Here is a 12,216-nt window from a genome sequence, read left to right as displayed (position 1 = left end):
TCAACTCTAACTCAACTTACTTACCAGCTGTCAAACCCCCAAAAAAAAAAAAATTCCGCCCAAGGTTACAGAGCTGCTTACCATTGATCCTCTTCTCCTCATTAGCAATTTGACTCGAAATAGCTACAACTACCAAGGTACCCCAGACCTGGGTTTTAAAGTACCTATAGCAAAAACAGTTCTTTCACCAACCGCACCCCACGAAAAACGCCACACTTTTTTCAACAACCTCAAGTCTCCCCAAAAAAACAATAACACACCACCACAAATTGCAGCAATCGCGGCCCTCAAACTCCCTCCAGTAGCCGCAATGGCCGCACTAGCTTCAGCAGACAAGTACTCTTCGACGGTGATACTGTCGACGAGCCTGGTCGCGCTCGTCTCCGGTTTCCTGCTGGGCGTCTACAGCATCCGCGGCTACCTCTTGTCGCCCGAACTGGTCGAGGAGCGTCGCCGCAACTTTCGCGACCCCGAGGAGAGCGAGGAGTCCGACATTGACGAGGACGACACCATCCTCGACCACGCCCCCAACTGGAGCAATGGAGCCGAGGCCGACAGGAGGGATGGTCTGCGCGTGACGGCGGCGGGGGCGGCGGCGGGGAAGAAGGACAAGAAGTCGGCGGCTGCTGGTGGTGGTAAAGACAAGGATGCGGTAGAGGTCAGCGCTGGTGCCGACGAGAAGGAGGAGTGCAAGCTTGTGTTGGTGGTGAGGACGGATCTGGGCATGACTAAGGGTAAACAAGCTTGCCTTTTCCATCATCATTTCTTTGCAAACTAGCAGCAAGGTATACTAACCACCCCCTTCCACACAACAGGCAAAATCGCCGCCCAGTGCTCCCACGCAACCCTAGCCTGCTACAAGGTTCTGTCGCGCGCCGCAACAAAGTCCGACGCCGCCGCCCGCCTGCTCCGCCGTTGGGAGCGCATGGGACAGGCCAAGATCGCCCTCCAGGTCAAGAGCCAGGAGGAGCTCGAGGAGCTGCAGGGCGTTGCGCACAGCCTGGGCGTCACGGCCGAGGCCATCCACGACGCCGGCAGGACCCAGATCGCCGCCGGCAGCATGACGGTCCTGGGTGTCGGCCCCGCGCCCAAGAGTCTGGTCGATCAGATCACGGGCAAGCTCAAGTTGCTGTGAGTTGTTTGTCTGTTCGATTTGGTAAAAGAAAAAAAAAAGGGTTGATGTTTTGTTTTGGTGGTTTTGGGCGGGAACTTATTTTTATCAAGGTGCCGGAAGGGCGTTTGGCGGGCTATCCTTGGTGTTTGTCGCCTTTGGAACTGGTGTGTTACGAGGGGTCAACGCGCAGCTTTTATCAGCCTTGAGCAGTCATTGCCTCGCATCAAAATTTAAGGCCGCAGCGCCCAAGAATTCAACGCGGGGAAAAAAAGTTACATTGCGCTTGTTCACAATAGACAGAGATACCATATAGAGCATACGGGCTTCAACAAGAAAAACATCACTTTCTCAACGATGAATTTACCAACAATATCACAAAATGCACCATGATTTTTTGGGGGTATCTTTTTATTTTTGCTTTTGCTGACTCCCAAAAAAAACCCCTCATTCCTTCCTGGCAAACCTCGCCAGCGCCGGCCCGAGCTCCTCCTGCTGGGCCTTGTGCCTCTCGTCGCGCTTGTCCTGCTGCTCCTTCCACATCTCCTCGATCTTGAGCCTCTTCTCGTCGATGACATTCTTCTTCCTCTGTTTGCGCAGGTATTTCTTGAGGGCGCTGTTCTTGCCCCTCATGCGGTTCCGGATCTCGTCGGCAATGTCCTCGGGAGGGGCGTCCAGGTCCCGCTCCGCCCGCCGCTGCGCCTCGGACCGCAGGTCCAGGTTTCCGACAAAGTTGGGGTCGAGCGCGATCATCTCGGGCTGCAGCTTGTTGAGCAGCGACTTGACCTCGCTCTCCTGGCGCTGCTTGACCGTCTCGTAGGGGTTGATCTCGAGCGCGTCAAAGTTGGCCTCGCCGGCTCCCGGAACCAGGATCGACGAGAAGCCGCCGTCGTGCCCGATGCCGAGCACATCCTCAAACGGGCACCAGCGCACCCTCTCCACGCGCCGGCCCTCGCCGCCCCACGTCAGGTACGGGCTCTGCACTTTTTCTTGCGTCGCCGCGTTCTTGTCAAAGAGGCCCTTCCAGATGGTCGTGTGCGTGCCCCAGCCGACCGCCGTCAGGCCGCTGTCTGAGATGGCCACAGAGGACGCCGGCGTCCGCGTGAAGTAGTTGTTGACCTCTTTGAACATGCGAATGTCCCATACAGCCATGCGAGAGTCCTGGCCCGTGGAAACCATGTAGCGTCCTTCCCGGTCTATCGCCAACGACCGCACGGGGCCCTTGTGAGCCAGGAGCTTGACGAGGGGATCGGATGAGTTTGGTGACCAGAGCGTCACGGTGCCGTTGTTGTGGCCCATGTGCAGAATGGCGTTCCAGGGATTTTGTACGAGTGATTGTGTTGGGCCTAGTTTTGATGCTACCTCCGACACGATTTGGCCGGTTGATGTGTCTTGATATTTGAGCATGCCAGTATCGCTCTGTTCCAAGATAGCAACTTGATATTAGCAACAGGTCGACTTCCCAATCCTTGAACAGACATGAAAGACATGGTAGATGACTTACGGCAGTACATAGTAGGAAATGATACGGCAGAAACTCCATGTGCGTGACGTTGATGTGTTTCCGCAAGTTGTGCAGCTCCACGCCGTTGCGGTCGTAGAGGTAAACCGTCTTCTTTTGCGCCACGGCAAAGTACTGATTGTTGTGCAGCCACTTGACGTCCCTGACCGTCTCGCCCAGCTGTATCTCACAACCCAGCTTCCCCTCCCGCCAGTCAAACGTCGCAACGTGACCCTTCCTGCCCCCTATCAGCAGCTCCCTCCCGTTGCGCGTGTAGTCGCACAGGTACGGACCCAATCCGTCGAGGCTCAGATCGAAGCGCTTCTGGGCCGTCTCAACCGCGACGCCCTCGGTGATCTCATCCTGCCTCGTCTTGTACGTCCGCTCGAGCTCGCCCTCGGGCTCCAGGAACCCGGCCTCGTTCTCGTGCAGGATCTCGGCGTCCTTGGCCTCGAGCGCCGCATCCTTGTACTTTTGCTCCAGCTGTCCCAGCGTCCGCCGCAGCTTCTTGTTCTTGATCGACCGCACGTCCACGCCCGCCCCGCGCCCGTACTGCCGCTGCGCCTGCTTCTGCCGCCTCTTCTTGGCCTCGTCCGCCTTGGAGGTGAGGGATGTGCGCGCGTCCCGGACCGCGAGCGCCCCGTTGGCCTGCTCCTTGAGCCCCGGGATCGAGCCCGTACTTTTCCTTTCTAACGTCTCCATTTTTGGGCGCGGGGATGTGTTTGTTGTTGCAAAAATTGTCCCGGCGCGGGGTGAAAACCAGGGGCCAGACGACAGAATAGTGGTTTGCGAAAGGCGAAATTCTTAATCAGTCCGGGTTTGGGAGCTCCGACAAGAGAAATTTTGGTGGAGACCAAAGTGGGGTTGGAAGTGGGATTTTGCAGCAATTGCGCAAATCAAATGGCGAAGAAAAGTTAGTGAATTTATTTTCTCCAAGCTTCTGATCTGCATGCATTTATTTGTAAAGTTCCTGGTTTGCATTCGTTGTTGGATCCTACATAGACCCCTATATCATCACTTCATCAGGAACCGGCCCATACTCCCCATGAGAACCTCCCGATTAGTCTCTGTTCAGCACTGTTTTATGGCTGACGGCGAATTTGCATCAATATCTGCAGACAAATGAAACACCTTCAGAAGTTCCATATGTATATATTAGAAAGTTATGTGTACTGTTTCCCAAGTCTTTCTATAACCCCAGACAAAAGAGAAGCAAACCCAACACGCAACGCCCAGCCCAAGTAACGCCTAGTCTGTCGCTTATTTTCAGCCATATTAGGCTTTTGCGACAATAGAAGCACCGATACTATTATACCCTGATATTTGCCCCGATACCCCGCCCAACATACCAAACTTCCTCCCTCCAGTTCCCAAGCCTAACGTCGACGACCGCTCTGGCATCAAGTCTGAGGCTGCCGCCCAGCGCGCTCCGGATCTTGTCGTAACCGTCCGAGCCTAGCCGCCATTCAACAGGCAGCCGGGGAGTAACAGACTCACCCGGCTCAACTACAAAAGGTAGGTCATGCCGAATCGTCCCCACCGGATCCGTATGATTGTAGTAGGCCGTCGCGTTGATGCGCTCAATGTACAAGAGATTGTTCTGGAGTGGCGAGAACAGCGTAAATGAAGCGGTTGACGAGAAGACGTGGAACGTAGCCTCCCGGATGAAGCGCTGTTGCTTTTCATCTTCATCAGAATCCCCACCACCCTCTTTTGGAGGCAATGTCAAATGAGGTGCCGAGACATTAAGATCAATCCGGGAAAGCGCACGACCGAGTTTGGGCTGCCCAGGAATGCTGCCCTCATGCGCGCGCAGTGTGATGGTCGTGTTATATCCCGAGAGAAATCCCGAGATGAGGTTGCGGCCATCAACAGCTGCCTTGTCGCCGCCGTGCGAGGGCGCCCACTTGACCTTGACCGCGAGCATATTGTTCTCTCCCAGTCCGACAACAAGGTTCTCTGCAGTAGCCTCACCCACGATTGAACCATTGCTGACAACGTGAACCGTGATAAATGGGATGTTCGCCGTGTAGGGCGTTGGGTTGGTGATGTTGACGAGTGCGTCTATCGAAACTGAAGAGTATGTCGTGTCCGTAATCTGAAGCTGGCCGATCTTGGGCTTCAATTTGCCAAATGTGCCCTTTGGCAACGCTATATTCAAGACATACCGTTAGCTTTGACCGCTTTCTGGATCGCTTTCGCGACCTAACCAGCGCCGCAGACGAACTGGACAAGAGCAAGAAAGAGGAAAGCACAGCGCCGAATCTCAGGTAACTGACTCTATCGAAACAAAGACGGACGTTTTACAGGGATCTTGCCCTCGGCAGGAATGTCCTTGAGCGTAAGGTCTCCCAAGGCAGTGTGCACCTGAACCGCCACGGCGGCCTTGACATCAAGTTGCACCGGACTGCCTCCCATAAACAGCCTCTGGATGACATCGGTCAAGACATTATCGTCTGTCACGTTGAGCGGCGCGTCGACGATGCGCGACTGAATTTGCAGTCTGGCCTCGCGCTTGTCGGTGGCCGGCTCTTGGGTTGAATTGGCCGGTTGCCACTCGTCGACATTGAGTTCACCAAGCTTCCTGTTACGGAAAAATACGTCGGCGTTGGCACGGATCTTGGTCACGTTGACCTCAAAGTTCATCTCCGACGGGAGAGCAGCTGAAACAAGAATAGTTCCGGATACTTTGGGGTTAGAGTCTGGGTCGTCCGTGTCTGGCAGGCTGAAGTGGACGTCGTTGAGAGCAAACTCCCGAATCAGGCTGTCAAACCCAGAAGTCGGGAATGGGACTGGCACCGTTACACTAGATAAAATCTCGGCAATCCATCCGGGCGTGCTTGGGAGAGGCTTCTGCGCACCACGCACGTACACCGTCGGAGTGTCACCACTGAGGAAGTCATCAAGCAAATGGTCCAGGGGTGACGAGTTGGAGTCGGGACAGGCTGCTGTCAGAGCTTCTGGCAGGGTCTCGACAACTCCGCGGCCCTCGACGATAACCTCTGACTTTGGCTTAACGTGAACAGTTCGGGTGGTGGCGGCGGCAACAAGAATGTAAGGATCTGACTGAGCACAGTTGGGGACCATGACCTCAAATCCGAGCTCCGGAATGTCGAACTGGAATGGAAAGCTGTTGAAAGCATTCAAAGCCACATCTGCAGCAATGCCGCGCGTGCCCCGGGCCGGAAAATCAATATCCTGGAACGTGAGTTTCGTAATGTTGTACTGGGGAACTTGAGGAAGTTTGTTCGCTACAAATCAAAGAATCAGCATAAAGGCTCGTATATCACGTGTTGGAAGAAGCGCAATGGTCTCAATGTTTCTTGTGTGACCTAGAAGAAAGACTTTTCTCCAAAATACAAGGACGCAAAGGAATCGTAGAGGTATTGACCTTCGATCACGAGCGACTCGGTAACAGTATGCGAGCCGAGAGGGAGGAAGCCAGAATTGAGACGCAGATCCGCCTTGCCACGGAACCGCACCGTCTCGAGCTTGCCACGCAACCACTGGTTGGCGAGCATGCGGATACCGTCGGCATCGCCGGGAACCAAGTCGGCGACAAAGTCAACAGCGTTGCTGTGTCCATCCACAAGGTCAAGCACGAGCGGCGGAATTGCCGCAGTGCCGAGCAGCATGCCATCGAACTCGGGCAGGAACACCTGGACCTTGGTCTCGTCAGTCCCTAGCTTCCGGACCGCCCATGTGGCAAGCCGTCCGATCCTACGGGTGCCGTCTTCTTTGACACGTGAACCGTCTAGGCGAAAGTTGGCCTGAATCCTTGCCCTCACACCGTCCGAAGTGATGCTTTCCAGAGACAAGCTCGTAGGCTCAAGGACAGCGGCCTCCTTGGCGTACTGTTCGACCGCAGCAGGGACGAAGAACGCGACAAAAATGATTATAACGGCGAGCATGGCCAAGATTGCCATGGCGATTATTGATGGCCATCGCGGACGTGAGCGCTTCGTTGACGTCGCCTGCGACGCAAGAGAAGGCGAAATGGACGCGGCGTCTGCGTCGCCATCGTAGCGGCCGCCGGCGGCGGGGCTGGAGAGGAGCGGAGTTGTCTCGTGGGTTGAATTGGCAGATGATGTGTCCATATTTGAGGATCGAACGTCGGCCGGCGACAAGAGAGGCGAAGTCTCCGAATCGGCGGACATTTTGAGGGTTTAGCGTTGAGTGTCGGAGTTAGCTAGGTGGGCACGTTATGTTATTGGCATCTCCAGAAGCAGCTCAGGGTTTCGTCAAGAAAGGATGGTAGGAAATAAAGCTGAAGGGAAGCAGATCGGTCGCCGATGGCTGCGGGAGTTGGATGATTAGCAGCGGATGATTGACTTGTCTTTGATGAAGGTGATGACGTGGGCCAGCCGGGCAAGTTTAAAGTGAGATGGACGGATGGATCGAGACCTTGGAAAAGGGTCCGAAGCGGCGGACAACATCCATTTGAGAAGGTGGGGATGCGCAACAGAGCTGCTGCGCCAGCCGACGCAGCGTGCCTGACCTGGCCCACCGTATTCGCCTTAGCGGGGCGCGTGATCCACCGACTCGCATCGCCAACTGTTGAGCTTTGAAGAGTCATTCACAGTCTTTCTGCAATCGAACCTTACCTAAGCTCCCATACTACCTAACAAGTACAAGGCATAGCTAAGCCTATGACACATCTAGCAAGTAGACTATAAGTACCGTTGCTTTTGTTGTCTCTTGCTTGTTGATTTGGGTCTGAATCGACACGGAACCTTTTTCTTGTAGCTCATCTGAGATCGCCAGGGTTCAATTGGAGATCATAAGGTGCTATTTTGGACTGGAAACTAAAAACCGAGAAAAATTCTGGAGCGAGCGGTGTACAGGAGGAGCATTGTTTTTTCCAACTATCTACCGACCTGCATTACCTAACATTCAGATCTAGCGTCTAGCTACACAGTCGGCACAAGTCCAGCTTGAAGACTATCTAGAGCTAGGGGCAGAGCTCCAACGGCACATTCCTTCACCGAACATCAGTCAGCCATCCAATCACAATGAGGCCGTCAACCCTTCGTGCCATCAACAGGGCATTGGCCGGCAATGAAGCCCGGACATATTCCTCCTCGGCCTCACCCCGACATCTCATGTCGATAGCCGACCTGACGCCTACGGAGCTGACAACCCTCGTTCGCTCTGCCGCCACTCACAAGCATGCCGTCAAGTCGGGAGCAGGCGCACCCCTCCATCTGGCCCAGTCTCTCACCGGCAAGACCGTCGCCATGATGTTCAGCAAGCGCAGCACCCGTACCCGCGTGTCTACCGAGGCCGCGGTTGCCATGATGGGCGGTCATCCCATGTTTCTGGGCAAAGATGACATTCAGCTTGGTGTATGTTTGCTGAGTCTTTTTTTTTTCTCTTTAAGCTTTTGACTCACAAAGTTGCCAAATGGAATCACGTGATACCCCTGAACAACCTCAACGCAAGATGCTAATCATGATATAAATCAAACAGGTGAACGAATCCCTCTTGGACACGTCAACCGTCATCTCTTCAATGACCTCATGCATGGTTGCCCGCGTCGGCCCCCACTCGGACGTGACAGGTCTGGCCAAGCACTCATCTGTCCCCGTCATCAACGCCCTGTCGGATGACTTCCACCCTCTCCAGACCATCGCCGACTTCCTCACCATCCACTCCCACCACCCATCCTCCACCCCAGGCTCACTTGGCCTCGAGGGTCTCAAGATCGCCTGGATCGGCGACTCCAACAACGTGCTGTTCGACCTGGCCCTCGGCGCCGCCAAGCTCGGCTGTCACGTTGCCGTGGCCTCGCCCACGGGCTACGGCATCCCTGAAAACATGAGGACGCTGATCCAGTCCGCCTCCAAGGCCTCAGGCTCCGGCGGCTCCCTCTCCGAGACCACTGTGCCCGAGGAGGCCGTCAAGGACGCCGACATACTCGTCACCGACACGTGGGTGTCGATGGGCCAGGAGGCCGAGGCCAAGAAGCGTCTCGCCGCATTTGCCGGCTTCCAAATCACAAACGACCTCGCCAAGCGCGGCGGTGCCAAGAAGGATTGGAAGTTCATGCACTGCCTGCCCCGCCACCCGGAGGAGGTACATGACGAGGTCTTTTACAGCCCCAGGTCGCTCGTCTTTGAGGAGGCCGAGAATAGGCTGTGGGCTGCTGTTGGTATGTGAAAATCTCTTTTTTTTCTCAAGTTTTCAACACTGGTCTATCACTAACCAATCCTGTATTCTACGCATAGCTGCTCTTGAGGCATTTGTGGTGAACAAGGGAAAAATCTGATTAGTCAAAACAAAAGTTATAATCTATGAAAAGTGATTTTGCCGTAGAAAAAAAAAAGAAAAGAAAAAGAAAAAAAGAAAAAAAAAACTCAAAACAAGCCACCAAGGTTGGCTGCTGAAATTTACTACTACATATTTAGATCATCGATCAGGTTTGATTAGGTGCCCATGAATTGATTGCAAACAGTGATCCCGAGGTACGCACCCCTGAATCCTAGTAGGTTTCACTTTGTACAAGTTATGATAGACCACCACACAAACCACAAATTGACAATTGTTGCAATCCGAGTTGCTTCATTCATTCTTTCATCCGCTAAATTTCCACATCGCCGGCCAAAATCCGTTTTCAGTAAGCAAACGAATCTCTTGATCCCTATTGAAAACAGCTTGCCCACTTGCAGTGCGATAGAATATTGCTTTGGGTACACCTTCAGGCCAACCCAGGTTGATAGTGAGCCCATTTGCATTAGCTTAAGTTGTTGTCTCCGGAGCAAGCAAACGAAAATAGTCAAAGTGGATACTCATTAGTCAATGCAATAGGGAGAATAGTTTCATCAGTCAAAGAATCAAATTTTCCTACACCCGAAATTCTTTTCGGCTTCTGCTTTTCATTGAAAAAATACTTTTGCCCATAAGCGAAGCCTAGTTATCGGCAACTACCACCATGCCACGCGCTACAACCCGGGTGGCGGAGGTACCTAGATATGCACACAATCGTTAGCACAAGAAATCTATAGAGAGAGTCAAGATCTGCTTACAGCACTGTATCCACCACTCGCTCCTGGAGGACCTGGAGGCGGAGGTGGAGGAGCTGCGCTTGGTGGCGGAGGAGGTGGCGGTGCCGCATCGCTGGGAGGAGGCGGAGGGGCTGCCGAAGGCGTCGACGAGGCGCCAGGAGCGCCGGGCGCGCCAGGGGCACCTGCCGTTGCACCTTGCTGTCCTGCTTGAGCGTAATACTGCTGATACATTTGCACATACCTACAGATCACACCGCCGTTAGTTCATGAGTATCATCTAGTGGGCATGGGAGAAACTTACGCGGCATATCCACCGTACGCGGCATATGGATCTTGACCGCCATAATATTGCGCGTAAGCAGCCGAGTAGTCGGGTGTCGCCTGAGCGCCAGTTGCGACAGCAGCTGCAGGAGATGCCGCCGCTCCGCCGGGGCTGAAAATGCCCTGGTTTCCATGACCACCACTAGGACCACTGGGCGCACCGTGGACGCCGGGACTCCGCCCGTGTCCATGCCCATGACCACCATAGCCTTGGTGCCCACGATCGCCGCCGTGGCGGTCGCCTCCGTAGCGGTCCCCTCCACGTCTGTCTCCGCCGTAACGATCACCGCTTCCGTGACGATCTCCTCCGCCGTTGTAGCGGTCACCTCCAAATCTATCTCCACCAAAGCGAGGCGGTCGGGCCTTGAATTCCTCGTACTGCTCTTTCACAGAGGCGAGAAGGTCTTCGCACATCTCCTTGCCCTTCTCCACCATTTTGGGATCAGGGCCACTAACTCTAGGTTAGCGACGACCTCACGGAATTGCGATCACACAGGCGGCTATACTTACGCAACATGAAGAAACATTTCGTCGTCGCTTTCCTTCCCAGTGGCAGTTTCGAGGAAGCCGGATCCACGACCTTTAATCTGTACTCGGCAACCGGTTTCCTGTTGGATGTGCTTGACGTACGAGCCGCCATGGCCGACGACCTGGGCGCGAAGGTTAAACCCAGGAATGGGCTCAAGGCCAATGGGGATACGTTCCTCGGGCCATTTGCGCTGCATAATGAGGTTAGTTGAGATCATGACAGGAAATGCGACCCGGAACACCTACCCTGCCGTACTCGTCACGCTCGACGACAGGCTCCTCACGCCGCCGGAACCTGCGCTCGTCGACGAGTTGTGGGAGCTCCTGCTTCATCAGCTCTTCGATTTTGGCAACAGCAGCTTCGAGTCCCTCCTTGCTAGTGCTGGTCACATGCAAATACAGCGGCGGGTTCTGGTCATGAATCTATTAGCCTTGTCACATGTAAAAAGCTTCCAGCAAAGCCTTGGACTCGAGCCAAACCTACCGCCGGGGTGGACATTGATTTGTCCGGGTAATAATTTCCTCGGGTAGTGACATCTTTGGGCGAGAAAAGCTTGGTCAACGATCATCCAACAAAACGTAGCTTGCAACGGTTCAGGGGCACAGGCGGGGCGTACCGGCACCAGTCTCTTCTTTGATCTAGATCGAGCACGATAGGGTCAGCAGATGCCACAGAGGGTTTTGTGTGAGCTGTCGCTTGTTTCGCGTAAGCAGAATACTCCCACAAACGGAATAGCTAGTCCAGCTCCATTTTCCCCATCCCTTCCCAGTTGACTATGCCTTACCATCTTTTGCGTGGCGCTCTTGGTCAAGAGGTATCGGTTCCTAAGATCGTTGACTTCGATATCCTTTATGTAGTCTCCGTCTGCGACATACATCTCGCCGTTGATCTTGGCCGCCGAGCTTGCTGACGTGATCGGGCCCGTAGAAGACGCCGATTTGGCTGGGGCCGAGTCGGCATTTTGAACGCCCTTGCGCGCTTGGAGCTGCGCGTTGATTTTGGCGGCAGCGGCAGCTAAAGGTGTGCAGGTCAGAATATGGCGCGGTCAAGATGGACAGGGAAGCCAGAATGTATAAGTAGGTACAGACCTGCGGCAGCGGCAGGATCCAGAGCAGCAGTAGAAGGTTCCTCGCTCTTCTTTGCTTCGTCATCGGCGCGAGGGAGAGGACTGCGATCGCGTCCTGGCTCAGACTTTCGGGAGGGGGGCGATCGGGAGCGTCGGTCGAATCTCGAAGTCCTTCGAGGTTCCGGCTCGGTCTGGTCGAAGCGCGAACGCTTAGGACGGGGCTCTGCGTCGGCCATGGTGTTTTTGAATTTGACTGTTGTCTGTTGCAATGCGGACCCTCCGCTTTCGTATCGGTACCAATTCTTGACCAGGTCTGTTAATGAACTCGAATTCCTCTTTTACCAAAAAGGCTACAGGCGCCCTGGCGGACGTCTGACTTTGTTGTAAAGGATGATGATGTGGTTTCAAGTGATTTGCTACACACGGCTACGACTGTGCAGCGCGTCTGGAAAAATTGGAAACTTCTTTGGTGAGCGAGCTCCGCGGGTGGGGATTGCACTAAGCCAAAAATAGAAATTTATTTTCGGCAGGATTAGTTGGGTGGGGATTCACGATCTTAGAGCTCCGACCAGTCTCAACTAAAGTCAGTCACAAATTCCTTTGTTATTACTCCGTATAATTCAAGTTCAAAGTCACCTACTATGAAAGTACCTATGGATGAGAAGTGGCCCAATTGATTAGGTC

The 12,216-nt window shown here is 54.2% G+C and overlaps 5 protein-coding genes across 5 annotated transcripts; 2 read left to right on the top strand and 3 right to left on the bottom strand.

The window, feature by feature from the left end:
- The first annotated feature begins 40 nt into the window (after positions 1 to 40).
- MGG_01099 (peptidyl-tRNA hydrolase 2) lies at positions 41 to 1,448 on the top strand. The gene is made up of 2 exons (XM_003717787.1): positions 41 to 734; positions 816 to 1,448. Exons 1-2 carry the CDS (start codon positions 311 to 313, stop codon positions 1,133 to 1,135), a joined length of 744 nt encoding a protein of 247 aa, XP_003717835.1. The 5' UTR covers positions 41 to 310; the 3' UTR covers positions 1,136 to 1,448.
- MGG_01100 (small nucleolar ribonucleoprotein complex subunit) lies at positions 1,395 to 3,434 on the bottom strand. Its single transcript, XM_003717786.1, has 2 exons — positions 2,616 to 3,434; positions 1,395 to 2,530 (listed from the first exon to the last, which is right to left on the bottom strand). Exons 1-2 carry the CDS (start codon positions 3,312 to 3,314, stop codon positions 1,559 to 1,561), a joined length of 1,671 nt encoding a protein of 556 aa, XP_003717834.1. The 5' UTR covers positions 3,315 to 3,434; the 3' UTR covers positions 1,395 to 1,558.
- A 487-nt stretch (positions 3,435 to 3,921) lies between these two features.
- MGG_01101 (uncharacterized protein) lies at positions 3,922 to 6,769 on the bottom strand (the record flags this gene model as incomplete). Its single annotated transcript, XM_003717785.1, has 3 exons — positions 3,922 to 4,763; positions 4,913 to 5,863; positions 6,004 to 6,769. 3 exons carry the CDS (start codon positions 6,767 to 6,769, stop codon positions 3,922 to 3,924), a joined length of 2,559 nt encoding a protein of 852 aa, XP_003717833.1.
- Positions 6,770 to 7,185: 416 nt separating this feature from the next.
- MGG_01102 (ornithine carbamoyltransferase) lies at positions 7,186 to 9,124 on the top strand. Its single transcript, XM_003717784.1, has 3 exons — positions 7,186 to 7,957; positions 8,082 to 8,763; positions 8,840 to 9,124. The coding sequence occupies exons 1-3, from the start codon at positions 7,625 to 7,627 to the stop codon at positions 8,878 to 8,880; spliced, it is 1,056 nt and encodes a 351-aa protein (XP_003717832.1). The 5' UTR covers positions 7,186 to 7,624; the 3' UTR covers positions 8,881 to 9,124.
- MGG_01103 (uncharacterized protein) lies at positions 9,007 to 11,984 on the bottom strand. The gene is made up of 9 exons (XM_003717783.1): positions 11,555 to 11,984; positions 11,251 to 11,480; positions 11,083 to 11,104; positions 10,950 to 11,002; positions 10,712 to 10,876; positions 10,448 to 10,656; positions 9,918 to 10,388; positions 9,638 to 9,857; positions 9,007 to 9,577 (listed from the first exon to the last, which is right to left on the bottom strand). Exons 1-9 carry the CDS (start codon positions 11,766 to 11,768, stop codon positions 9,554 to 9,556), a joined length of 1,608 nt encoding a protein of 535 aa, XP_003717831.1. The 5' UTR covers positions 11,769 to 11,984; the 3' UTR covers positions 9,007 to 9,553.
- Positions 11,985 to 12,216: the final 232 nt, after the last annotated feature.

Source organism: Pyricularia oryzae, chromosome 5 (assembly GCF_000002495.2).
Source record: "Pyricularia oryzae 70-15 chromosome 5, whole genome shotgun sequence".
In the NCBI taxonomy this organism is placed as follows: Eukaryota; Fungi; Ascomycota; class Sordariomycetes; order Magnaporthales; family Pyriculariaceae; genus Pyricularia; species Pyricularia oryzae.
Note: the sequence above shows the minus strand (reverse complement) of the source record. Positions and strands in the feature narration are given on the sequence as shown.

Coding starts and splice junctions, on each gene's coding strand:
- MGG_01099 (XM_003717787.1), top strand. CDS start 311: ATGGCCGCACTAGCTTCAGCAGACAAGTACTCTTCGACGGTGATACTG. Junction 735..815: donor GGATCTGGGCATGACTAAGG/GTAAACAAGCTT, acceptor TCCACACAACAG/GCAAAATCGCCGCCCAGTGC.
- MGG_01100 (XM_003717786.1), bottom strand. CDS start 3,314: ATGGAGACGTTAGAAAGGAAAAGTACGGGCTCGATCCCGGGGCTCAAG. Junction 2,531..2,615: donor ATTTCCTACTATGTACTGCC/GTAAGTCATCTA, acceptor ATCTTGGAACAG/AGCGATACTGGCATGCTCAA.
- MGG_01102 (XM_003717784.1), top strand. CDS start 7,625: ATGAGGCCGTCAACCCTTCGTGCCATCAACAGGGCATTGGCCGGCAAT. Junction 7,958..8,081: donor AAGATGACATTCAGCTTGGT/GTATGTTTGCTG, acceptor TAAATCAAACAG/GTGAACGAATCCCTCTTGGA. Junction 8,764..8,839: donor TAGGCTGTGGGCTGCTGTTG/GTATGTGAAAAT, acceptor TTCTACGCATAG/CTGCTCTTGAGGCATTTGTG.
- MGG_01103 (XM_003717783.1), bottom strand. CDS start 11,768: ATGGCCGACGCAGAGCCCCGTCCTAAGCGTTCGCGCTTCGACCAGACC. Junction 11,003..11,082: donor CAAAGAAGAGACTGGTGCCG/GTACGCCCCGCC, acceptor TCTCGCCCAAAG/ATGTCACTACCCGAGGAAAT. Junction 10,657..10,711: donor AGCGTGACGAGTACGGCAGG/GTAGGTGTTCCG, acceptor CTCATTATGCAG/CGCAAATGGCCCGAGGAACG.